This window comes from Taeniopygia guttata, chromosome 30 (genome assembly GCF_048771995.1).
Source record: "Taeniopygia guttata chromosome 30, bTaeGut7.mat, whole genome shotgun sequence".
Classification (NCBI taxonomy): domain Eukaryota; kingdom Metazoa; phylum Chordata; class Aves; order Passeriformes; family Estrildidae; genus Taeniopygia; species Taeniopygia guttata.
In genome coordinates this window covers 245,701-270,106 of record NC_133055.1, presented here as the reverse complement: position 1 = coordinate 270,106, position 24,406 = coordinate 245,701, and the positions used below count along the sequence as shown (strand labels likewise).

The window sequence follows — 24,406 nt, the reverse complement described above, 5'->3', positions numbered from 1 at the left end:
GCTCCGCGATGGTCTCGCCCCCCCTGTGTGTCACCCCGTCCGCGTCCCGCCCTCCCCGCGGCCCCTCCGCTTTGGTTCCGCCCCCCGGCGCGGAGCCCCTCCGGTGATGGCGGCGGCGGCGGCGGCGGCGGGCGGGGCGGGCCGCGGGCTCTGGGCGCGCCTGGGGGACACCCGGCTCGGTGAGGGGCTCTCAGGGTGACGGCAATACGGGCAGGGGGGACCCGAGCTCTTGCGGGGGCGGCTCCGGTGGAGGCGGGGGCGATTCGGGCCCCCGGGAGGGTCTGGGGGGGGCTTTGACCCTGGGAAGGGTTTGGGGGGCTCGGGGGGGTCCCCATAACCCCGTGGGGGGGGGTCGGGGGGTCCCCAGCCTCTCCCGTTCTCCCGTTGTGCCCCGGCCTGGCCCCAGCCGTGACCTCGGTGTGACCCCCGTGACCCCTCCAGACCCCCCGTGGCCCTCCGGTTCCCTCCGTGACCCCGCCTGACCCCCCGTGACCCTCCGGTTCCCTCCGTGACCCCGCCTGACCCCTCTAACTCCCCTGACCTCCGGTTCCCCGGTCCCGTTCCCGTTTCCCCGTTCCCGGTTCCCATTTCCCAGTCCTCTCTAACCCCCGGTCCCGTTCCCGTTATCCCCCGTTCCCGTTCCCCATTCCCAGCCCCCATTGAACCCTGTCCCTGTTCCCGCTTCCATTCCCATTCCCCATTACCCATCCCCGTTCCCGTCCCTGTTAACCCCCATCCCCGTTCCCGTTCCCGTTAACCGCCGTTCCCATTCCCGTCCCCGTTAACCGCCGCTCCCATTCCCGTTCCCGTTCCCATCCCCGTTAACTGCCGCTCCCGTTCCCATTCGCGTTCCCGCTCCCGTTAACCCCCGTTCCCGTTCCCATTCCCGTTCCCGTTCCCGTCCCCGTTAACCCCATCCCCGTTAACCACCGTTCCCGCTCCCGTTTCCATTCCCGCTCCCGTTAACCCCCGTTAACCCCCGTCCCCGTTCCCGCTCCCGTTAACCCCCGCTCCCGTCCCGTTCCGCTCCCTCCCGCAGCCCTCTGGTTCCGCGCTCTCCTCCGTGATTACTCCTCGTCGCTCCGTGACGCCGCCGGTGCCGCGCGCCGCCGCCCGTTGCTGAGCGCGGCCGCCGTGGCCGGCCTGGCCGTGACGGCGGGGCTGGCGCGCTCGGTACCGGACGGCGGCTCCCTGGAGAGCGCGGCCGTGGCGGCGGCGGCGGCGCTGAGCCCGATCCCGCCGGGCTCCCGCAGCCCCCGCGCCGAGCGCCGCGTCCTGCGGCTGCTGCGGCTCCGGGAGCGCGGCCGCCTCCGCGTGCGGAGCCTCGGGCTGCTCTCGGTGGCCGCCGCCGAACCGGACGGCACCGACGCCGCGCTGTACCGGGCCCGGTGCCCGCACCTGCGGCCGCGGCCGTGGGAGCGCGGGGCGCTGCTGGACGTGGGGTTCGCGGGGCGCTGGTGGCTGCTGGCGGCGGCGCTGCGGGACCCCGACGTGAACGAGGAGGAGTTCGGGCACCTCCCGGGGCCGCTGCGCCGCCTGCGCCCCGCCGAGCTCCGCTCCGAGCGCAACGAGCGCCTGCACCGGGAGCGGCTGCGCGCCGTGGTGCTCAGCGAGGCCGACATCGGCGGGGAGGAGCCCCTCGAAATTCGGGGTTCGGTGTGAAACCGGCTCGGTTCGGGCCGAGGAGGACCCCCGAAAACTCGGGGTTTGGGCCGGAGGAATAAAGGATTTACTGTGGCTTGCAGGGTGCTGAGTTCTGCCACAATTTGTCCCTAAAAAACCTCAAAAAAGCCCCAAAAAACTCCAAGAAACCCCCCCCAAAAATCCCAAAACAACCCCAAAACCACCCCAAAAAAACCCCAAAACCACCCCAAACCACAAGTGGCTGTGGCCGTGGTGCTCAGCAAGGCAGAGATCGGAGAGGAGCTCCCGAAAATTTGGGGTTTGGGCTGAAATGGGATCGGTTTGGGCTGAAGGAATAAAGGATTTGCTGTGGCTCAGAGACTGCTGAGTTCTGCCAGGATTTGTCCCGAAAAAAACTCAAAAAAACCCCAAAAAACTCCAAGAAAACCCCCCCAAAAAATCCCAAAACAACCGCAAAACCACTCCAAACAGGGAGTGGCTGTGGCCGTGGTGCTCAGCGAGGCGGAGATCAGAGAGGAGCCCCCAAAAACTCGGGGTTTGGGCTGAAACCAGCTCAGTTTGGGCTGGAGGAATAAAGGATTTGCTGTGGCTCGCAGGCTGCTGAGTTCTGCCAGGATTTGTCCCTAAAAAACCTCAAAAAAAAACCCCCAAACCACCTCAAAAAACCCAAGAAAATCCCTCAAAAAATCCCAAAACCACTCCAAACAGGGAGCGGCTGCGGCCGTGGTGCTCAGCAAGGCCGAGATCGGCGAGGAGGAGCCCCCAAAACCTCCCCAGGACCCCCAAATCCTTCCCAGGACCCCCCCGGGACCCCCAAATCCTCCCCAGGACTCCCCCGGGACCCCCACCCTTAGTGAGGTTTCCACGTTGCACAGGCTCGGGGCCGGTGACGCTGACATCACCTCCCCAAAATCCATCTGGACCCCCCAAAATCCATCCTGACCCCACCAAAATCCACCCGGGCCCCCCAAATCCATCCGGACATCCCCAAAATCCATCCCACCCCCCCAAACCCCCTCCCCAAAACACATTTTGATTCTCAAATTTATTATTTACACGCCCCCCCCTCTCCGGGAGGGGGTCCCACCTCTGCCCCCCCCACCCCCCAAAATTGGGGTGACAGCGGGGGGTGCACGGGGGGGGGGAGGGGCAGAGCTGCGATTTTGGGGAGGCAAAACCGCCCCCCCCTCCCCCCCTATCCTGGGGGGGGCATAAATAGGGGCTGAGCCCCTCCCCCACGCCCCCCTCGGAATGAGGGGGGGTTTTGGGGTGGGGGGGTTTTTGGGGGGTTATTTGGGGCTGGGGGGTTGGTAGGGGTCCAGCAGGAGGGAGCTGAAGGTGTTGACTTTGTCCCCCCCCCGCACCTCGTGGGGCAGCAGCGGCAGCTTCACGATGTGGAAATCCTCGTACAGGTCCTCCATCTGCGGGGGGCACGGGGGGGTCACAACGGGACCCCAAAAAATCCCAAGAAACCACAATAAAAACCAATAAAACACAATAAAACCCTATAAAAACAAAAAATCCCAAAAAAGCTGCAATAAAAAGCAATAAAAACCCGATAAAAACAAAAAATCTCCAGGAAACCACAAATAAAAATTAATAAAACCCAACAAAACAAAAAAAATTAAAAAACATAAAACCCAATTAAAAAAATACAATAAATAGCAATAAAAAACCTGATAAAAATGAAAAAAAAAATCCAATAAAAAACCCCCATAAAAACCCAATAAAACCTCCATGGGCCCCCAGGTGCACTCACCTGGTCCAGATCTTTGCCCTAAACCCCATTATAACCCCCAAAATCCCACCCCACATCCCCAGGTGCGCTCACCTGGTCCAGGTACTTGGACCAAACTCCTCTTTAGGGGTTTACCTGTGCACTTAAACCCCTCCTGAACCCCCCAGATCCCCCCAGGTGTGCTCACCTGGTCCAGATCCTTACCCTAAACCCCTTTATAACCCCCCGAAATCCCACCCCACACTCCCAGGTACACTCACCTGGTCCAGGTACTTGGACTAAACTCCTCTTTAGGGGTTTACCTGCGCACTTAAACCCCTCCTGAGCCCCCCAAACCCCCCCAGGTACACTCACCTGGCCCAGACCTTTGCCCTAAACCCCTTTATAACCCCCCCAAACCCCCCCTGCACCCCCCAGGTGAGCTCACCTGGCCCAGATCCTTACCCTAAACCCCTCCTGAGCCCCCCAAACCCCCCCAGGCGCTCTGACCTGGTCCAGGTACTTGGCCTGGATCTTGTGGCGCGCCTCGCACATGCGGCAGGGCCGGGCGGGCTCGGGGAACACCAGCTGGTTGACCACGATGTTGTGGGTGTCGATGCGGCACTTGGCCAACTCCTGGATCAGCCGCTCGGTCTCGTACAGCGACAGGAACTCCGCGATGCACACGCAGATGAACGTGGTCTGCTCCTGGGGGGGTGTTTGGGGGGAGTTGGGGGGTTATAAAGGGGTTTGGGGGGGTTATAAAGGGGTTTGGGGGGTTATAAAGGGGTTTGGGGGTGTTTGGGGGGGTTATAAAGGGGTTTGGGGGAGTTTGGGGGGCGTTTGGGGGTGTTTGGGGGGTTATAAAGGGGTTTGGGGGTGGTTGGGGGGTTATAAAGGGGTTTGGGGGCGTTGGGGGGGCTATAAAGGGGTTTGGGGGTGTTTGGGGGAGTGGTTGGGGGCATTTGGGGGGGTTATAAAGGGGTTTGGGGGCGTTGGGGGGTTTGGGGGGTTATAAAGGGGTTTGGGGGGGTATAAAGGGGTTTGGGGGGTTATAAAGGAATTTGGGGGGGGTTATAAAGGGGTTCGGGGGGTTATAAAGGGGTTTGGGGGGTTATAAAGGGGTTTGGGGGGGGTTATAAAGGGGTTTGGGGGGGGTTATAAAGGGGTTTGGGGGTGTTTGGGGGTGTTTGGGGGGGTTTGGGGACGGCAGCACAGTGCCACTGCAGCCAGTGGCACAAGGACACCCCCCAGTCCCTCCCAGTCCATCCCAGTGCTCCCAGTCCCTCCCAATCCCCCCAGCCCCCCATTCCTCAGCCCCCCCAGTCCCTCCCAGTCCCCCCCAGTCCCCCCCAGTGCCCCCAGCCTCACCGGGTCCTTGAACTGCTCGCTGACCGAGCGGATCACGGGCAGGGTCTCCTCCAGCTTGGAGGCGAGCTGGTCGGCGTTCATGTCCCCCAGCCCCAGCATGCTGCACATCTGGGGGGCAGGCAGGGGGGGTCAGTGGGACCCCAGACCCAAATTCACCTCCTTGGACACCCCCAGACCCAAATCCCTGACCAGGAACCGCCCAGGAACCCCCCAGACCCAAATCCAGCCCCCGGGATACCCCCAGACCCAAATCCCTGACCAGGAACTGCCCAGCCCCAGCATGCTGCACATCTGGGGGGCAGGGGGGGTCACCGGGACCCCAGACCCAAATTCACACCCGGGACACCCCCAGACCCAAATCCCTGACCAGGAACCGCCCAGGAACCCCCCAGCCCCAGCATGCTGCACATCTGGGGGCAGGGGGGGGGGTCAGCGGGACCCCAGACCCAAATCCAGCCCCTGGGACACCCCCAGACCCAAATCCAGCCCAGGAACCCCCCAGACCCAAATCCCTGACCAGGAATCCCCCCAGCCCCAGCATGCTGCACATCTGGGGGGCAGTCAGGGGGGTTACCAGGACACCAGACCCAAATCCAGCCCCCGGGACACCCCCAGACCCAAATCCCCCCCAGCAGATGAAGGGGCTGATCTGGTTCTTGATCTGCATCAGCCGCCCCAGCCCCAAATCCCCTCCGGTGACTCCCCCAGCCCCAAATCCCTTCTGGTGACTCCCCCAGCCCCAAATCCCCCCCAGGACCCCCCCCCAGGACCCCCCCAAGCCCCCCAACCTGGGAGATGAAGGGGCTGATCTGGTTCTTGATCTGCATCAGGCGCCCCAGCCCGCGCTCCACGATGGTGGGGAAGTTGAGCAGGCGCAGCGTGTGCCCGGTGGGCGCCGTGTCGAAGACCACCACCGAGAAATTCATCCCCTTCACCAGCCTGGGGGGTGGGGGGGTCAGCACAGCCCCCAGAGACCCCTCCCCACGCCCAGGTGAGTGTTACCTGTCCGGATCCACATCTAAACCCCAAATCTCACATCCAGGTAAACATTACCTGTCCAAATCCTCGCCTGAACCCCGAATCTCACGCCCAGGTGAGCGTTACCTGTCCGAATCCTCGCCTAAACCCCAAATCTCCCACCCAGGTACCTGAATCCTCACCTAAACCCCAAATCTCACACCCAGGTGAGCGTTACCTGCCTGAATTCTCGGTCTAAACCCCTCCTGAGCCCCCCAAGCAACCTCTGAACCCCCAGGTGAGCATCACCTGTCCACTCAAACCCCTCCTGAGCCCTCCCAAGCCCCCCAGGTGTGCTCACCTGCCCCAGATCTTTGTCCTAAACCCCCCCCAAGCCCCCCCAGCCCCCCAGGTGAGCATCACCTGCCCCAGATCTTTGCCCTAAACCCCTCCTGAGCCCCCCAAGCCCCCCAGATCTTTGCCCTAAGCCCCCCCGAGCCCCCCAAATCCCCCAGATCTTTGCCCTAGCCCCCCCCCGAGCCCCCCAAGCCCCCCAGGTGAGCCCCCAGCCCCTCCTGAGCCCCCAGCCCCACCTCATGACCTCGGCGTAGCTCATGGCCTCGTCGATGCCGGGGAAGGCGCTCATGGCCTCCTGCATCATCTTCTTGCCCATGCTGAGCACGTTGTCCTCCTCGAAGAACTCGTCGGGCAGCTCGGCCACGCCCAGGCTGGGGTCGATCTCCTGCGGGACAAAAACAAAATTAAACCACAAAATTCTGTCATCCCACAGGGACCCCCCTGGAACACCCTTGGGATCCACCAGGACCCACCCAGGACCAACCCAGGACCCACTGGGAGCCCCCAGGATCCCCATGGGACCCACCAGGACCCCCTGAACCCACCCAGGACCCCCCAGAACTCCCATGGGACCCACCCGGGACCCACCATAACCTCCTGGGACCCCCTTGGGACCCCCCCAAGACCCACCAGAACCCACCCAGGACTCCCTGGGACCCACCAGAACCCACCTGGGACCCACTGGGACCCACCAGGATCCCCTTGGGACCCCTCCAGGACCCACTGGGAACCCACAAGGACCCACCAGGATCCCCTTGGGACCCTCTGGGACCCGCCTGGGACCTACCAGGACCCTCCAGGACCCACCAGGCCCCACCAGAACCCACCCAGGACCCCCGGGACCCCCGGACCCACCATGGCGAAGAGGTTGTCGTAGCCGGTGACCTTGGTGGGCACCTTGGAGAATTTCTGGTCGAAGGCGTCGGAGATGTTGTGCGCGGGGTCGGTGGAGATGATCAGCACGCTCTCCCGCACCCGCGCCAGCTGCACCGCCAGGCTGCAGCTGGGGGTACCGGGGGGTTACCGGGGGTTACCGGGGGTTACCGGGGGTTACCGGGGGGTACCGGACCGGGGGGAGCCCCCATGGATACCCCCGGGGTTGGATCCCCCAAAAAGAGCCACGGGAAAGGGGGTGACACATCTCAGTTGCCGGTTCCCACATCCCGGTTCCCCGTTCCCACATCCCGGTTGCCAGATCCCGGTTCCTGACCGTCCCGGTGCTCGCCAGGCCCTCCCGGGGCTGCTGCCCCATCGCACCCCGGGCTCCCCGCTCCCGTTATCCCACCCTGACCCGGTTATCCCAGCCCAGCCCCTCGGTCCCATCCCAATCCCGTTACCCCACCCCGCCCCGCCCGCTCCATCCCGCCCGGTGCCGGTACCGGCTCCGGTGCCGCACCTGCACGTGGTTTTGCCCACGCCGCCCTTGCCGCCCACGAAGATCCACTTGAGGCTGCGCTGCTCGATGATGTTGGCCAACGTCGGCTCCAGCGGCTCCACGTCGGGCGCGTCCTCGAACTCCTCCGGGCCCTCGGCCGCCCACCCGCCCGCCGCCGCCATCTTCCCCGCGCCGCCGCCCGCCGCGCGCTGATTGGCCAACGCGCCGCCGCGCCCTCCCTTCTGCGTGCTTCCATTGGTCGCATCGCCCGTCAATCCGCTCAGGGGGGCGGGGCGAAGCCCGCGCGTTGCCGGGCAACGCCGCCCCGCCGGCGGGTCCGTGACGTCACCAGCGGCGGCGGTCGCGCTGATGTCATCGGGCGGCGCCGGCGGCGGTGGCGGCGGACAAGATGGCGGCGCGCGGCGAGGACCGGGAGGCACCGGAGGCGCCTTCGCCGCCCCCGCCGGGCCCGGGCGGCGGCGTCAACGTCTTCGCCAACGACGGCAGCTTCCTGGAGCTCTTCAAGCGCAAGATGGAGGCGGAGGAGCAGCAGCGGGAGCGCGAGGCGGCGGCGGCGGCGGCCGCGGAGGCGTCCGGTGGCGGCGGCGGCGGCACCGGGCTGGGCTTGCAGCGTGACGGGGTGAAGAGGAGCGGCGGCGCGCTCAGCTTCGTAAGGACGCGGCGGCCCCCGGGCCCCTCCTGGCCCGGCCCGAACCCGTGAGGGCGGCGGGACCGGAGCCGCTCCCGGGGCCGCTCCCGGGGCCGCTCCCGGGGCTCCTCGGGCCCCGCCTGGAGCTCCTCGCTGGCGGCGGCGCCTCTTCCCCGGCGCCGCCGGCGGATTCGTCCGTTCCGGTGCCTCCCCGGTTGCCCCCGGTGTTCCCCTCCCGAGCCCCCGGTTCCGTTCCGGGGGGGGTCACGGCGGCCCCTCCGCGCCCCCGGTAACGGGGCAGGTGTGTCCCTTCCCCAGGTGGGGCGGCGGCGGGGCGGCAACAAGCTGGCCCTGAAAACGGGAGTGGTGGCCAAGAAGCAGAAAACGGACGAGGAGGTGGCACCGGGAACGGGGGGGGCGGCACCGGGAACGGGGGGGCGGCACCGGGAACCGGGGGGGCGGCACCGGGAACCGGGGGGAATTTGGGGTCGGGGAGGAAAAATTTGGGGGTTAGAGGAAGAATTTGGGGTCCCAGGATGGGATTTGGGGTCGGGGATGGGGAATTTGGGATCAGGGATTGGAATTTGGGGGTTTGGAGGAGGAATTTGGGGTCGGGGATGGGAAATTGGGGTCCCAGGAGGAGGAATTTGTGTTTGGGGGTGAGGTTGGGGGTCCTGTGAGGGGGATTTGGGGTTGGGAATGGAGAATTTGGGATCAGGGATGGGAAATTTGGGGTCGGGGATGGGATTTGGGGTTGGGGATGGGGAATTTGTGTCTTGGGAGGAGGAATTTGGGGTCGGGGATGGGAATTTGGGGTATTGGGAGGAGAAATTTGGGGTTTTAGAGGGGGAATTTGGGGTCAGGGATGGGGAATTTGGGGTCCCAGGGGGGGAATTTGTGTTGGGGAGGGCATTTGGGGTCAGGGATGGGAAATTTGGGGGTTTGGGGGGGAATTTGGGATCGGAGATGTGGAAATTTGGAATCCCAGGATGAGAAATTTGAGTTCCTGGATGGGAACTGAGGGGTCCCGGGGGGGAGGGAAACTGAGGCATGGGGGTGTGGGGGTGCCCGAGGGCCCCGCAGGATTTTGGGGTGATTTCGGGGGGTTTTGGGCAGGTGCTGACGAGTAAAGGCGACGCCTGGGCCAAGTACCTGGCGGAGGTGCAGAAGTACAAAGCGCATCAGTGCAGCGACGACGACAAGACGCGGCCCCTGGTCAAATAGCGCCGCCCCCCCCCCAAAAAACCTGCAGGGGGGGCCCAAAACCGGCCTGGAACCCCCCCCAAAAAATCCCCAAAAACATTCACTGAAGGGGCCCCAAAACCGGCCTGGAACCCCCCCAAAAAATCCCCAAAAACATTCACTGAGGGGGCCCCAAAACCGGCCTGGAACCCCCCCAGAATATCCCCAAAAGGGGCCCCAAAACCGGCCTGAACCGCTCGAAAAAGTCCCCAAAAATAAACTCGCAGGGGGGGCCCCAAAACCGGCCTGAACCCCCCAAAGAAATTCACTGGGGGGGGCCCCAAAACTGGCCTGTACCACCCAAAAAAAAAAACCCCAAAAAAATTCACTGGGGTTCCTCAAAACCGGTCTGAACCCCCCTCAAAAAAAGCCCCATAAAATTCACTGAGGGGGCCCCAAAACCGGCCTGAACCCCCCCAAAAAATCCCCAAAAAAAACTCGCGGGGGGGGCCCCAAAAGCGGCTCAGACCCCCCCAAAAAATCCCCACACCCACCCCCCAAAACCGCGTTGGAATTTGGGGACCCCCCAGCCCCCCAAAACCCCCATTAACGTTGAGGCCCCGCCCCTTTTTGTGAAAGTCCCGCCCCTTTTGGCGGAGGCCCCGCCCCTTTTCTATCGCCCCGCCCCCGCCCGGTTTGATTGACAGCGCTCCCCCCGCTCCTCCCCCCCCCCGCCGCGTTTTTGGGGGGGCCCCGGGGGGGGGGGGGGAGGGGCGGCAATAAAGAGTTCGGAGGTTTCGGAGGCGCTGAGCGGATTTTTGGGGGTTTTTGGGGTTTTTTTTGGGGAGGTTTTGGGTTTTTTGTGGGGGTTTTGGGGCTTTTTGGGGTTTTGGGTTTTTTTTGGGGGGGTTTGGGGCTTTTTGGGGTTTTGGGTTTTTTTTGGGGGGGTTTTGGGGTTTTTTTGTGGGTTTTGGGGGGGGGTTGGGGTTTTTTGGGGGGTTTGGGGTTATTTTTTTTGTTTTTTTGGGGGGTTTTGGGGTGTTTTTGAGTTTTTTTTGCGGGTTTGGGGTATTTTTGGGGATTTGGGAGGGGTGGGGACCCCGCTGTCACCTGTGTCCCCCCCAGTGCTCCCAGTACGGGGTTTTTACTGGTTTGGGGGGGTCTGGCTTCAGTAAAGGTCGGGGGGGAGCGCCCCGAGCCCCCCAGTTCGTCCCAGTTCATCCCAGTTCCGCCGCCGGGGGGGGAGTTTTGTTGTTCCCCCCCGTTTCCCCGCAGTGGTTCCGCCCGCGCGCGGTGCACTCTGGGACTCGCGGTGCACGCTGGGACTCGCAGTCCCCGCCGCCTCCCGAGGCCTCGGCGCATGCGCGCCACTGACCCCGCCTCTTCCCCCGGAGGCCCCGCCCCGTGCGCACGTGACGCGGCCGCGCGGGGCGGACGGTGGCCGGCGGGGGTCACGGGGGGCAGCGGCCAAACCGCCCCCCGGCCGCGCTCCGACCCCCCCCCAAAAAAACACCGGGACCCCCCCCCCAAAAAACCACCGGGACCCCCCAAAAACCGCACCGGGACCCCCCCCCAAAGCTCAGCGGGCAGGTACCGGCGGCGCGCGGGGCCTGGCGGGGAATGGGGGGCGCTGGGGGGGGGAATTTTGGGGGGGGTCTCCTGAGGGAGAGCTGAGGGCTCTGAGGGGGGGGGGGGGCTCTGAGGGTCTGGGGGGGTTTTTGGGGGGCGCGGGGGGGGCTCCAACCGGGGGGTGGGGGGTTTAAATTTGGGGAGGGGGCGCGGGGGTGGGTGGGGGTGGGTTTTGGGGGGGTGGGGGTGGATTTTGGGGGGGGGGGGGCGCGGGACCCCTCCCCTCCCCCCCGCCCCGGTTCTCCCGCCATTCCCGGACCGGCCCCACGTGCGCCGCTCCCGCCCCGCCCCCACCCGCGGCGGGCCCAAATCTCCGGGACCCCCCCCAAATTATTGACCCCCAGCGCGCCTTTCCCCCATTTACCGACCCCTCCCCATTTATTGATCCCTCCCCCGTGCCCCTCCCCCATTTTATCGAGTCCCCCCGCGCCCTTCCCCCATTTACCGACCCTCCCCCATTTATTGACCCCCTCTCCTACGCCCCTTCCCCACTTACCGACCCCTCCCCATCCTTCACTCCCCCCCCTTTTCCCAACATTTCCTGACCCCCTCCCCCCACATTTCCCCCCCACATTTCCCCCCTCCCCCTCTCTCCACAGCCGCTGCCGCCCCCAGGAACCCCCTAGAAACCCCCCAGGACCCCCCCCAGGACCCCCCCAGCCCCCCAGCACCCCCCAAAATTCCCCTGGGACCCCCATTTCCCCCCCAGCCCCACTCCCTCTCTCTCCACAGCCGCTGCCGCCCCCGGGAGGAGCCCCCCGGGACCCCTCCCCGGAGCCCCCCAGGACCCCCCGGACCCCCCCAGGACCCCCCAGGACCCCCGGGACCCCCCCAGGACCCTCAGCACCCCCCAAGATCCCCCCGGGACCCCCATTCCCCCCTCAGCCCCACTCCCCCTCTCTCCGCAGCCGCTGCCGCCCCCGGGAGGAGCCCCCCAGGACCCCTCAGCACCCCCCAGGACCCCCAGGACCCCCATTTCCCCCCCAGCCCCGCCATGGAGTGGCAGCCGGACGAGCAGGGCCTGCAGCAGGTGCTGCAGCTGCTCAAGGACTCGCAGTCACCCAACACAGCCACGCAGAGGGTGGTGCAGGACGTATCCTGGGGGGCTTGGGGGGCGCTTGGGGGGCATTTGGGGGGCTGGGTGTATCCTGGGGGGCACTTGGGGGGCGCCTGGGGGGCACTTAAGGGGCGCTTGGGGGGCTGGATGTGTCCTGGGGGGCACGTGGGGGGCTGGGGGCACCGGGAATGGGGCACAGGGCGGTGCAGGACGTATCCTGGGGGGCATTTGGGGGGCTGGGTGTGTCCTGGGGACACTTGGGGGGCGCTTGGGGAACCAGGAATGGGGCACAGAGTGGTGCAGGATTTATTCTGGGGGCACTTAGGGGGCACTTGGGGGGCTGGATCTGTCCTGGGGGGCACCGGGGTAGACAGGGAGTACTGGAAATGGGGGTGGGGGCACTGAGGTGGGGATGGGACCCCCAAAAGTGGGGTGAGACCCCCGGGATGGGGCTGGGACCCCCGGGATTGGGGCACTCAGCCCCCCAGTGTGTGTGTGGGGCGGGGGGTGTGAATTTTGGGGTGGGCGATGCAGGGGGGTCTCCCCGTGCCCCCCGTGTGCCCCCCGTGTGCCCCCCGCCCTCCTTAACCCCCCGGCAGAAGCTGAAGCAGCTGAACCAGTTCCCGGATTTCAACAATTACCTGATCTTCGTGCTCACCCGCCTCAAGTCCGAAGGTTTGGGGGGGGTTCCACCTTTTGAGGGGTTCCTACATTTTTGGGGAGGGGGTCCCCACCTTTGGGGGTGTCCCCACCTTTTTGGGGAGGGGTCCCACCTTTGGGGGGTTCCCACCTTTTTGGGGAGGGGGTCCCACCTTTAGGGGAGGGGGTCCCACATTTTGGGGGGGGTCCCAGCCGCGCCCCTGCCCCCAGACGAGCCGACGCGGTCGCTGAGCGGGCTGATCCTGAAGAACAACGTCAAAGCGCATTTCCAGAGCTTCCCCCCGCCCGTGGCCGACTTCATCAAACGCGAGTGCCTCAATCACCTGGGCGACAACTCCTCCCTCATCCGCGCCACCATCGGTGAGACACACCTGGGCACACCTGGGGGCACCTGGGGACAGGTGGGGTACAGTTGGGTACACCTGGGCACACCTGGGTAAAGCTGGGGGCACCTGGGGCACACCTCAGCCACCTGGGCGACAACTCCTCCCTCATCCATGCCACCATCGGTGAGGTGCACCTGGGGGCACCTGGGTACAGGTGGGGTACAGCTGGGCACACCTGGGCACACCTGGGCACACCTGGGGACAGGGGGGGTACACCTGGGGACAGGTGGGGAACACCTGGGGGCACCTGGGCACACCTGGGCACAGCTGGGGGACACCTGGGATACACCTGGGGGACACCTGGGCACACCTCACCCACCTGGGCGACAACTCCTCGCTCATCCGCGCCACCATCAGTGCGCCACACCTGGGGACACACCTGGGGGCACCTGGGGTACACCTGGGGACAGCTGGGGTACACCTGGGCACACCTGGGGACAGGTGGGATACACCTGGGGACAGCTGGGGCACACCTGGGGACACCTGGGATACACCTAGGGTATGACTGGGCACAGTTGGGCACACCTGGGGTATGACTGGGGGAACCTAAGGCACACCTGTCGCAGATGTAACACCAAACCCCCCAAAACCCCCCAAAAATCCCCCAAAATCCCCCCAGACCCCATCCCCAGCTCACCTGTGCACCTGTGCAGGTATCCTGATCACCACCATCGCCTCCAAGGGCGAGCTGCAGATGTGGCCGGAGCTGCTGCCCCAACTCTGCAACCTGCTCAACTCCGAGGACTACAACACCTGCGAGGTGCACCTGGCTGCGGGGCGGGGCGGGGACACACCTGGGCACACCTGGGCACACCTGGGGGGCGTGGCCGCCGCTGACCCCGCCCCGCCGCGCTGCAGGGCGCTTTCGGGGCGCTGCAGAAAATCTGCGAGGACTCCTCGGAGCTGCTGGACAGCGACGCCCTGAACCGGCCCCTCAACGTCATGATCCCCAAATTCCTGCAGTTCTTCAAGCACTGCAGCCCCAAAATCAGGTGGGCACAGGTGGGCACAGGTGTGGCACAGGTGGGCACACACCTGTGCCCCCTTACCTGGGCAGGTGGGGATATGGGGGTGCTTCCAGAAAATCCTGATTCATAAAAGCGCCCCGGTGGGTTTTGGGGTGTCCAGGTGGGTTTTAGGGGACACAGATGGGTTTGGGATGCCCAGGTGGGTGTCAGGTGGATTTTAGGGGGCACAGGCGTGTTTTGGGGTGCCCAGGTGTGTTTTGGGTGCCCAGGTGTGTTTTGGGGTACCCAAGTGTCTCTGGGGGTGCCCAGCTGTGTTTTGGGGGTGCCCAGCTGGGTCTCAGGTGGATTTTAGGGGGCACAGGTGTGTTTTGGGGTGCCCAGGTGTGTTTGGGTGCCCAGGTGACCCCTGCCCGCAGGTCCCATGCCATCGCCTGCGTGAACCAGTTCATCATGGACCGGGCACAGGCGCTGATGGAGAACATCGACACCTTCATCGAGGTGAGGCTCACCTGGGCACACCTGGGGATACCTGGGGGTCCTGGGGGTCTCACCTGGGGATACCTGGGGGTCCTGGGGCTCTAAGGGGGTCTCACCTGTGGGTCCCGGGGGTCTCACCTGAGCTCCCGGGGGTCTCACCGGTGGGTTTTGGGGGTCTCACCTGTGGGTTTTGGGGGTCTCACCTGTGGGTTTTGGGGGTCTCACCTGTGCCCCAGCACCTGTTTGCGCTGGCGGCGGACGAGGAGCCCGAGGTGCGCAGGAACGTGTGTCGGGCGCTGGTGATGCTGCTCGAGGTGCGCATCGACCGCCTCCTGCCCCACATGCACAGCATCATCCAGGTGAGCGCACCTGGCCCGGGGGAGGGGGTTACCTGGGCACGGGGGAGGGGTTTGGGGCGGGGTTTGGGGGTTACCTGGGCACAGGTGAGGGTTTGGGTCAGGGTTTAGGGCTCACCTGTGCCCAGGTGGGGTTCGGGGCGGGGTCTGGGGGGGCTCACCTGTGCCCAGGTGAGGTTTGGGGCGGGCTCTGGGGGGGCTCACCTGTGCCCAGGTGGGGTTTGGGTCAGTTTTTAGGGCTCACCTGTGCCCAGGTAAGGTTTGGGGCGGGGTTTGGGGCTCACCTGTGCCCAGGTGGGGTTTGGGGCGGGGTTTGGGGGTTACCTGTGCCCAGGTGAGGTTCGGGGCGGGGTCTGGGGGGCTCACCTGTGCCCAGGTGGGGTTCGGGGCGGGCTCTGGGGGGCTCACCTGTGCCCAGGTGAGGGGTTTAGGTCAGTTTTTAGGGGACACCTGTGCCCAGGCGGGGTTTGGGGTGGGCTCTGGGGGGGCTCACCTGTGCCCAGGCGGGGTTTGGGGTGGGCTCTGGGGGGGCTCACCTGTGCCCAGGTGAGGTTCAGGGCGGGGTTTGGGGGGCTCACCTGTGCCCAGGTGAGGTTTGGGGCAGGGTTTGGGGGCTCACCTGTGCCCAGGTGAGGTTTGGGGTGCGGTTCGGGGCGGGGTCTGGGGCTCACCTGTGCCCAGGTGAGGTTCGGGGCGGGGTCTGGGGGGGCTCACCTGTGCCCAGGTGCGCTGCCCCCCGCAGTACATGCTGCAGCGGACGCAGGACGGTGACGAGAACGTGGCGCTGGAGGCGTGCGAGTTCTGGCTGACGCTGGCGGAGCAGCCGGTCTGCAAGGAGGTGCTGACGGCACACCTGGTGCAGTGAGTGGGCCAAAATCCCCCAATTTCACCCCAAAATACACCCCAAATTCACCCCAAATCCATCCCCTGCTGACAGCGCACCTGGTGCAGTGAGTGACCCAAAATCCCCCTTTTTCACCCCAAAATACACCCCAAATCCATCCCCTGCTGATGGCACACCTGGTGCAGTGAGTGAGCCAAAATCCCCCTTTTTCACCCCAAAATTCACCCCAAATTCACCCCAAACCCATCCCCTGCTGACGGCGCACCTGGTGCAGTGAGTGACCCAAAATCCCCCAATTTCACCTCAAAATACACCCCAAATCCATCCCCTGCTGACAGCACACCTGGTGCAGTGAGTGACCCAAAATCCCCGTTTTTCACCCCAAAATCCCGGTTTTTCACCCCAAATCCCGCAGGCTGATCCCCATCCTGGTGCACGGGATGCGCTACTCCGAGATCGACATCATCCTGCTCAAGGTTGGACTGGGAGCACTGGGAGCACTGGGATTGTACTGGGATTGTACTGGGAGCACTGGGGGGGCTGTACTGGTCTGTACTGGTCCGTACTGGTGTGATTGGGGCTGTACTGGTGTGACTGGTCTGTACTGGGGCCATACTGGTCCATACTGGTCCATACTGGTGTGACTGGTGCCATACTGGTGTAACTGGGGCCATACTGGTCTGTACTGGTCCGTACTGGTTTATACTGGTGTGACTGGTGCCATACTGGTGTAACTGGGGCCATACTGGTCCGTACTGGTCCGTACTGGTCCGTACTGGTTTATACTGGTGTGACTGGTGCCATACTGGTCCGTATTGGTCCATACTGGTCCGTACTGGTCCATACTGGTTTATACTGGTGTGACTGGGGCCGTACTGGTCCGTACTGGTTTATACTGGTTTATACTGGTCTGTACTGGTCCGTATTGGTCCATACTGGTCCGTACTGGTCTGTACTGGGCCATACTGGTGTGACTGGTCCGTACTGGTCCGTACTGGTGCGCCCGGAGGTGATGACAGCTTTGCCCTGACCCCTGAGGGTTCTTTGTGTTCGTACTGTCTGATCGGGGCGGGGCGCCACGTCGCGATACCCCGCCCCACGTCGCGATATGAAACCCCATATCACGATAGCAAACCCCATGTCGCGCCACGGCCGCAGGGCGACGTGGAGGAGGACGAGGCGGTGCCCGACAGCGAGCAGGACATCAAGCCGCGCTTCCACAAGTCGCGCACGGTGACGTTGGCGCACGAGGAGCCGCACGACGGCGACGAGGACGACGACGACGACGCCCTGTCCGACTGGAACCTGCGTACGGCCCCGGGGGTCGGGGTTTGGGGGGATTTTGGGGTTTTTTGGGGCTTTTTTGGGTGGTTTCTCAGGGTATTTTCTGGGGTATTTCTGAAGGGTTTTGGGGTGGCCATGGGGGATTTTTGGGGTGGCCGCAGGGGGCTTGGCATGGTCCGGGGGGGTTTGGGGCCACTGTGGGTTTTGGAGTCTTTCGGGATTTTAGGATATTTCTGAGGGTTTTGGGGTGGTCCTGGGGGGTTTGGGGTTCCCCTTGTTTTTTGGGATCCCCCCATTTTTTGGGATACCTTGCTAATTTTTGGGACTTCACCTACATTTTTTGAGATACCCCCCATTTTTGGAGATACCTCCCCATTTTTTGACATACCCCTGTACATTTTGGGACCCTCTGCACATTTTGGGCATCCGCTGTACATTTTGGGCTCCCCCTGTACATTTTGGGCTCCCCCTGTACATTTTGGGAACCCCCCTGTACATTTTGGGCTCCCCCTGTACATTTTGGGGCTCCCCCTGTACACTTTGGGACCCCCTGTACATTTTGGGCTCCCCTGTACATTTTGGGACCCCCGCCCCATGTTTTGGGGCGCCGCTGACCCCGCGCCCCAGGGAAGTGCTCGGCGGCGGCGCTGGACGTGTTGGCCAACGTGTTCCGGGAGGAGCTGCTGCCGCACCTGCTGCCGCTGCTGAAGGAGCTGCTCTTCCACCTGGAGTGGGTGGTCAAGGAGTCGGGCATCCTGGTGCTGGGGGCCATCGCCGAAGGTGGGACCCCAAAACTGCCCAAAACAGCCCCAAAAACAGCCCCAAAAACTGCCCCAAAATCGGCCCCAAAAACCCCAAAAACAGCCCCAAAATCAGCCCCAAAAACCCCCAAAAACAGCCTCAAACCCACCCCAAAAACAGCCCCAAACCCACCCCAAAAACAGCTCCAAAAACAGCCTCAAACCCATCCTGATCCAGGGCATCCTGGTGCTGGGGGCCATCGCCAAAGGTGGGACCCCAAAAACCCCAAAATCTGCCCCAAAACCCACCCCAAAGACCCCCTAAAACTGCCCCAAAACCCGCCCCAAAATCCCCCAAAAACTGCCCCAAAATCAGCCCCAAACCCACCCCAAAACCAGCCCCAAAATTGCCCCAAAAGCTGCCCCCAAAACCCCCAAAATCTGCCCCAAAAGCCGCCCCAGCCCAGTGATGAGGATGGACATTCGAATCCCGAATTCCCCCTGTGGATCTCTGTGCTCTGAGGGCCGCGGGCACGGCCTGGGGGTGTCCCCAAATCCCTTTGGGTGTCCCCAAATCCCTGCTGGGTGTCCCCAAATCCCTTTGGGGTGTCCCCACATCCCTTTGCGGTGTCCCCAAATCCCTTTGGGGTGTCCCCAACCCCTTTGCGGTGTCCCCAAATCCCTTTGGGGTGTCCCCAAACCCCTTCTGGGTGTCCCCAACCCCACCTTGAGTCATCCCAACCCCACACCTGCCCCATGTCCCCGCCCCACACCTGCCCCACACCTGCCCCACTGTCCCCAGGCTGCATGCAGGGCATGGTGCCGTACCTGCCCGAGCTGGTGCCACACCTGATCCGCTGCCCTGCCCCACACCTGCCCCACACCTGCCCCATTGCCCCCAGGCTGCATGCAGGGCATGGTGCCGTACCTGCCCGAGCTGGTGCCGCACCTGATCCGCTGCCTGGCGGACCGCAAGGCGCTGGTGCGCTCCATCGCCTGCTGGACCCTCAGCCGCTACGCGCACTGGGTGGTGGCGCAGCCCCCCGAGCTCTACCTGAAGCCCCTCATGACCGAACTGCTGCAGCGCGTCCTGGACGGCAACAAGCGCGTGCAGGAGGCGGCCTGCAGGTGACACCGGGGTGGGACACACCTGGGGACACCTGGGGACACACCTGGGGGACACACCTGGGGACACCTGCAGGTGACACCGGGGGGGACACACCTGGGGACACAGGACTGGGTGGGGGGACAGGTGATACCTGCAGGTGACACAGGTGACCCTGGGGACAGTGGGGTGGCACAGATGACACTGGGTGGCACAGGTGTGACATTGGGGTGGCATAGGTGTGACACTGGGGTAGGACAGGTGGCACAGGTGGCACAGGGGACGCGGCCCCCCGGGGGTGATGACAGCGCTGTCCCGACCCCCGTGAGGACACTTTGTGTTCGTACTGCCTGACCCGGGGGGTGCTGCAAGGATTTTGGGGTCCCTGTGAGGGTTTGGGGCGCTCCCACGAGGATTTTGGGGTCCCTGTGAGGGTTTGGGGCGCTCCCACGAGGATTTTGGGTGTTCCTGTGAGGTTCTGGGGGATCCCCTCGATGTTTTGGGGTCTCTGAGATGGTTCCGCGGTGCCTGAGGCGGGTTTGGGGGTGCCCGAGGCAGTTTTGGGGACCCCCCCGATGTTTTGGGGACCCCCTGACGTTCCGGGGTGCCGCAGCGCGTTCGCCACGCTGGAGGAGGAGGCGTGCACGGAGCTGGTGCCGTACCTGAGCTTCATCCTGGACACGCTGGTGTTCGCCTTCGGCAAGTACCAGCACAAGAACCTGCTGATCCTCTACGACGCCATCGGCACCTTGGCCGACTCCGTGGGCCACCACCTCAACCAGCCCGTGCGTCCCCGTGTCCCCAACACCCCCCCAATGTCCCTAAATTCCCCCCCGGTGTCCCCAAACCCCCCCGGCGTCCCCGCCCCAGCCCGGTGATGACCACGGACATTCGAATCCCGAATTCCCCCTGTGGATCTCTGTGCTCTGAGGGCCTCAGGCACGGCCTGGGGGTGTCCCCAAATCCTTTTGGGTGTCCCCAAATCCCTTCTGGGTGTCCCCAAACCCCTTTGGGGTGTCCACAAATCCCTTTGGGGTGTCCCGAAATCCCTGCTGGGTGTCCCCAACCCCCCCAGCTGTCCCAAATCCTGGTGCTACCCCTGTCCCCACCCCAGTGCCACCCTGTCCCCAGTGCCACCCTGTCCCCAGTGCCACCCTGTCCCCGGTGCCACCCTGTCCCTGTCCCCGGTGCCACCCTGTCCCCAGTGCCACCCTGTCCCCAGTGCCACCCTGTCCCTGTCCCCGGTGCCACCCTGTCCTCAGTGCCACCCTGTCCCTGTCCCCGGTGCCATCCCTGTCCCCAGTGCCACCCTGTCCCTGTCCCCGGTGCCACCCTGTCCCCAGTGCCACCCTCTCCCCGGTGCCACCGTGTCCCCAGTGCCACCCTGTCCCCGGTGCCACCGTGTCCCCTCCCCAGGAGTACATCCAGAAGCTGATGCCGCCGCTGATCCAGAAGTGGAACGAGCTCAAGGACGAGGACAAGGACCTGTTCCCGCTGCTGGAGGTGCCCCGGGGCTGTCCCCAAGGCGGGTGGCAGTGGGGCCGTGCCCGTCCCCGTGCCACCCCCTGACCCCGTGTCCCCCGGCTGTCCCCAGTGCCTGTCCTCGGTGGCCACGGCGCTGCAGAGCGGATTCCTGCCCTACTGCGAGCCGGTGTACCAGCGCTGCGTCACCCTGGTGCAGAAAACGCTGGCCCAGGCCATGGTGAGCCTGCCCACGCCGGTGACACCCGTGTCCCCACAGCGGTGACACCCACATACCCACATCCCCACAGTGGTGACACCCACATTCCCATGTCCCCATGGCAGTGACACCCACGTCCCCGCGGCCATGACACCGTCCCCACGGTGGTGACACCCCCGCGGCGGTGACACCCACGTCCCCGTGTCCCCACGTCCCCATGGTGGTGACACCCTGGTCCCCACATCCCCGCAGCCGTGACACCCATGTCCCCATGGCAGTGACACCCACATCCCCATATCCCCCTGTTCCCCCAGCAGTGACACCCGTGCCCCCCTGTCCCCACGGCAGTGACACCCACATCCCCCTGTCCCCACAGCGGTGACACCCGTGTCCCCTGTCCCCACACTGGTGACACCCACGTCCCCCTGTCCCCCCAGCAGTGACACCCGTGCCCCCCTGTCCCCACGGCAGTGACACCCACATCCCCCTGTCCCCACAGCAGTGACACTGTGCCCCCTGTCCCCACACTGGTGACCCCGTGCCCCCCCGTCCCCAGATGTACAACCAGCACCCCGAGCAGTACGAGGCCCCCGACAAGGACTTCATGATCGTGGCGCTGGACCTGCTGAGCGGGCTGGCCGAGGGGCTGGGCGGGCACGTGGAGCAGCTGGTGGCGCGCTCCAACGTCATGACGCTGCTGTTCCAGTGCATGCAGGTGAGGGGGGGCACCCCCGGCCCCCGGGGGGCGCGGTGCCCCCGCTGACCCCCGCCCGCCGCAGGACACCATGCCCGAGGTGCGGCAGAGCTCCTTCGCCCTGCTGGGCGACCTCACCAAGGCCTGCTTCGTGCACGTCAAGCCCTGCATCGGTGCGTTCTGGGGGGGACGCCCCAAAAATGGGGCTGGGGGGTGTGGGGGGTGTCGGTGCCCACCTGTGCCCACCTGTGCCCCTCCCCAGCCGAGTTCATGCCCATCCTGGGCACCAACCTGAACCCCGAGTTCATCTCCGTCTGCAACAACGCGACCTGGGCCATCGGCGAGATCTGCATGCAGATGGGTGAGCGCCCCAAAATCATCCCTGGGACCCCAAAACCATCCCTGGGACCCCAAAACCCACCTGGGCACCCTCCCAAACTCCCCTGGGCACCCCAAAACCACCCCGGGCCATCGGCGAGATCTGCATGCAGATGGGTGAGCGCCCCTAAACCTCCCTGGGACCCCAAAAACTGCCCTGGGGACCCCAAAACCATCCCTGGGACCCCCAAAAACTGCCCTGGGGACCCCAAAACCATCCCTGGGACCCCCAAAACTGCACTGGGCACCCCCAAACCCCCCCTGGGCACCCCAAAACCGACCTGGGCCATCGGCGAGATCTGCATGCAGATGGGTGAGCGCCCCAAAACCATCCCTGGGACCCCAAAATCATCCTTGGGACCCCCAAAACCATCCCTGGGGACCCAAAACCATCCCTGGGACCCCCAAAATCATCCTTGGGACCCCAAAAACTGACCTGGGCACCCCAAAATTGCCCTGGGGATCCCCAAAATGGCCCTGGGCACCCCAAAATGGTCCTGGGGACCCCAAAACCCACCCTGGGCACCCCAAAACTGCCCTGGGCACCCCCAAAGCCCCTTGGTGCCCCCCTTTTGCAGGGGCCGAGATGCAACCCTACGTGCCCCTGGTGCTCAACAACCTGGTGGAGATCATCAACCGGCCCAACACCCCCAAAACGCTGCTGGAGAACACGGGTGAGCAGCCGCCCCAAAACCGCCCAAATTCACCCCAAAAATACCCCAAAAATACCCCAGAACCGGCCCAACACCCCCAAAACGCTGCTGGAGAACACGGGTGAGCAGCCGCCCCAAAAACACCCAAATTCACCCCAAAAATACCCCAGAACCGGCCCAACACCCCCAAAACGCTGCTGGAGAACATGGGTCAGCAACCACCCCAGAAACACCCAAATTCACCCTAAAAATACCCCAAAACACTCCAGAAACAGCCAAAAACACCCCAAAACCAGCCAAAAACACCCCAAAACCACCCCAAAACCACCCCAAAACCCTGCTGGGGACACAGCGGGACCCCAAAACCACCTGGGGACCCCAAAACCGGAATAACACAAAAATGCAGAGATATTATAAATTTATAAATATAAATACTTATATTTAAAATAAATATATAAATGTAAATATACAAAACACGATTTTATACAAACAACAATACCCAGAAAGGAAATAAAACCATAAAAACATAAAAAGACAAATATAGAGAAAGGAACTAAAGGGCATAAAGGGAAAAAAATGAAATTAAGGGAATAAAGGAAATAAAATGAAGGAAATAAAGGGAATTGAGGAAATGAGGAGATAAAGGAAATGAAATAAAGGGAAATAAGGAAGTAAAGGAAATAAGGAACGAAAGGAAATACGGAAATAAAGGGAATTAAGGAAATGAAATACCAGAAGTACAGGAAATAAAGAACTAAAGGAAGTGAAATAAAGGGAATAAAGGAAATGAAATAAAGGGAATAAGGAAATAAAGGGAATAAAGAACTGCAATCGCCTCCCCGCAGCCATCACCATCGGCCGCCTGGGCCTGGTGTGCCCGCAGGAGGTGGCACCAACACTGCCGCAGTTCATCCGGCCCTGGTGAGCCCCAAAATCCCCTCTGTGCCCCCAAAATCCCCTCTGTGCCCCCCAAAATCCCCTATGTGCCCCCCAAAGGGGCAGCACCCGCTCCTGGGGGGGTCCCGGGGCGGGGGAGACCCCAAAATTCCCATTTTTGCCCCCCCAGGTGCACCACCCAGTCCTGGGGGGGTTTGGGGGGTCCCAGGGTGGGGGGGACACCCCAAAATTCCCATTTTTGCCCCCCCAGGTGCACCTCGCTGCGGAACATCCGCGACAATGAGGAGAAGGACTCGGCCTTCCGCGGCGTCTGCCTCATGATCGGCGCCAACCCCGGCGGCGTGGCGCAGGCACGGGGGGGGCCCCAAAAATGGGGGGGTCCCAAAAATGGGGGGTCCCAAAAATGGGGGGTCCCCAAAATGGGAGGTCCCCGAAATGGGGGGGACCCGAAATTGGGGGGGACCCAAAACCAGTGGGGAAAGTGGCCAAAATTGAGGGAGATTCCCAAAACCAAAGAGGGGCCCAAAATGGGAGGGGGTCTCCCCAAAATTGGGGGGGGTGTCCCTAAAACAGGGGGAGGCCCCCAAAACCCCCTTTCGCTCCCCACTTTCCCCTATTCCCCCCATTTCCATCCCAGTTTTGCCCCCATTTTTCGCCTCATTTCCTCCCCGTTTTCACCCCAAATTTTCCCCCATTTTCCCCCTTTTTCCCCCAAATTTCCCCAATTTCCCCCTCAGGATTTCATTTTCTTCTGCGACGCTGTGGCCTCGTGGCTCAGCCCCAAGGAGGACCTGCGGGAGATGTTCTACAAGGTGGGGGCGGCCCGGGGGGCTCTGGGGGATTTGGGGGATTTGGGGGGATTTTGGGGGGATTTGGGGGGGTCCCCAGGCCCTGACCCCCCCCCAAACCCCCCCTGCCCCCCCAGATCCTGCACGGCTTCAGGGCGCAGGTGGGAGAGGAGAACTGGCGCCGCTTCTCGGAGCAGCTCCCGCCGCTGCTCAAAGAGCGCCTGGCGGCGTTCTACGGGGTCTGAGCGCCCGGGGGCCGGGGGGGCCTGGGGGTACCTGGGGATACACCTGGGATACACCTGGGATACACCTGGGATACACCTGGGTACAGCTGGGGGTACCTGGGGGGGCCAGGGGGTACCTGGGTACAGCTGGGGGTACATCAGATATACCTGGGATACACCTGGGGGTGTCTGGGGGTACCTGGGATACACCTGGGGACACACCTGGGGGTACCTGGGCACACCTGGGTACAGCTGGGGGTACCTGGGGGGGCCAGGGGGTACCTCAGATACACCTGGGCACAGCTGGGATACACCTGGGCACACCTGGGGGTA

General features: G+C 63.8%; 4 protein-coding genes and 1 long non-coding RNA gene across 8 annotated transcripts; 3 read left to right on the top strand and 2 right to left on the bottom strand.

Moving 5' to 3' along the window:
* The first annotated feature begins 47 nt into the window (after positions 1 to 47).
* TIMM29 (translocase of inner mitochondrial membrane 29) lies at positions 48 to 1,744 on the top strand. The gene is made up of 2 exons (XM_041711838.2): positions 48 to 179; positions 1,040 to 1,744. Exons 1-2 carry the CDS (start codon positions 107 to 109, stop codon positions 1,660 to 1,662), a joined length of 696 nt encoding a protein of 231 aa, XP_041567772.2. The 5' UTR covers positions 48 to 106; the 3' UTR covers positions 1,663 to 1,744.
* Positions 1,745 to 2,674: 930 nt separating this feature from the next.
* On the bottom strand, positions 2,675 to 7,739 carry GET3 (guided entry of tail-anchored proteins factor 3, ATPase). The gene is made up of 7 exons (XM_041711836.2): positions 7,443 to 7,739; positions 6,902 to 7,049; positions 6,283 to 6,431; positions 5,521 to 5,671; positions 4,733 to 4,840; positions 3,872 to 4,069; positions 2,675 to 3,065 (listed from the first exon to the last, which is right to left on the bottom strand). The coding sequence occupies exons 1-7, from the start codon at positions 7,601 to 7,603 to the stop codon at positions 2,934 to 2,936; spliced, it is 1,047 nt and encodes a 348-aa protein (XP_041567770.1). The 5' UTR covers positions 7,604 to 7,739; the 3' UTR covers positions 2,675 to 2,933.
* Positions 7,740 to 7,767: 28 nt separating this feature from the next.
* Positions 7,768 to 9,532, top strand: TRIR (telomerase RNA component interacting RNase). The gene is made up of 3 exons (XM_041711841.2): positions 7,768 to 8,091; positions 8,389 to 8,466; positions 9,187 to 9,532. Exons 1-3 carry the CDS (start codon positions 7,831 to 7,833, stop codon positions 9,292 to 9,294), a joined length of 447 nt encoding a protein of 148 aa, XP_041567775.2. The 5' UTR covers positions 7,768 to 7,830; the 3' UTR covers positions 9,295 to 9,532.
* LOC140681019 (uncharacterized) lies at positions 9,382 to 10,078 on the bottom strand. The gene is made up of 2 exons (XR_012052305.1): positions 9,604 to 10,078; positions 9,382 to 9,558 (listed from the first exon to the last, which is right to left on the bottom strand). It is a non-coding gene; the product is annotated as an uncharacterized lncRNA (long non-coding RNA).
* A 527-nt stretch (positions 10,079 to 10,605) lies between these two features.
* Positions 10,606 to 24,144, top strand: TNPO2 (transportin 2). Of its 4 annotated transcripts, none has more exons than XM_072920097.1 (24): positions 10,606 to 10,842; positions 11,790 to 11,974; positions 12,538 to 12,613; positions 12,809 to 12,958; positions 13,638 to 13,746; positions 13,843 to 13,976; positions 14,369 to 14,450; positions 14,666 to 14,788; positions 15,510 to 15,646; positions 16,045 to 16,105; positions 16,788 to 16,938; positions 17,541 to 17,693; positions 18,556 to 18,781; positions 19,372 to 19,543; positions 20,175 to 20,261; positions 20,353 to 20,460; positions 20,996 to 21,154; positions 21,219 to 21,306; positions 21,396 to 21,494; positions 22,090 to 22,185; positions 23,010 to 23,085; positions 23,312 to 23,411; positions 23,799 to 23,873; positions 23,987 to 24,144. In XM_072920097.1, exons 1-24 carry the CDS (start codon positions 10,613 to 10,615, stop codon positions 24,092 to 24,094), a joined length of 2,985 nt encoding a protein of 994 aa, XP_072776198.1. In that variant the 5' UTR covers positions 10,606 to 10,612; the 3' UTR covers positions 24,095 to 24,144. The 4 variants fall into 4 exon arrangements, with proteins under 4 accessions (XP_072776198.1, XP_072776199.1, XP_072776201.1 ...); XM_072920098.1 differs by having other exon boundaries at positions 15,528 to 15,646; positions 23,987 to 24,143; XM_072920100.1 differs by lacking the exon at positions 10,606 to 10,842 and having other exon boundaries at positions 11,839 to 11,974; positions 13,638 to 13,744; positions 23,987 to 24,143.
* The last annotated feature ends 262 nt before the right edge of the window (positions 24,145 to 24,406 follow it).

Bases quoted from the DNA above. Each gene is read 5' to 3' on its own strand.
- TRIR (XM_041711841.2), top strand. From the start codon at position 7,831: ATGGCGGCGCGCGGCGAGGACCGGGAGGCACCGGAGGCGCCTTCGCCG. The intron at 8,092-8,388 runs GTAAGGACGCGG...TCCCTTCCCCAG, and splicing joins GCGGCGGCGCGCTCAGCTTC to GTGGGGCGGCGGCGGGGCGG. The intron at 8,467-9,186 runs GTGGCACCGGGA...GGTTTTGGGCAG, and splicing joins AGCAGAAAACGGACGAGGAG to GTGCTGACGAGTAAAGGCGA.
- GET3 (XM_041711836.2), bottom strand. From the start codon at position 7,603: ATGGCGGCGGCGGGCGGGTGGGCGGCCGAGGGCCCGGAGGAGTTCGAG. The intron at 5,672-6,282 runs GTGGGGCTGGGG...CCCACCCCCCAG, and splicing joins AGCTACGCCGAGGTCATGAG to GCTGGTGAAGGGGATGAATT. The intron at 4,070-4,732 runs GTGAGGCTGGGG...ACACCCCCCCAG, and splicing joins GCGAGCAGTTCAAGGACCCG to GAGCAGACCACGTTCATCTG.
- TNPO2 (XM_072920097.1), top strand. From the start codon at position 10,613: ATGCGCGCCACTGACCCCGCCTCTTCCCCCGGAGGCCCCGCCCCGTGC. The intron at 18,782-19,371 runs GTGACACCGGGG...GGGGTGCCGCAG, and splicing joins GTGCAGGAGGCGGCCTGCAG to CGCGTTCGCCACGCTGGAGG. The intron at 23,086-23,311 runs GTGAGCCCCAAA...TTGCCCCCCCAG, and splicing joins CCGCAGTTCATCCGGCCCTG to GTGCACCTCGCTGCGGAACA.
- TIMM29 (XM_041711838.2), top strand. From the start codon at position 107: ATGGCGGCGGCGGCGGCGGCGGCGGGCGGGGCGGGCCGCGGGCTCTGG. The intron at 180-1,039 runs GTGAGGGGCTCT...TCCCTCCCGCAG, and splicing joins CCTGGGGGACACCCGGCTCG to CCCTCTGGTTCCGCGCTCTC.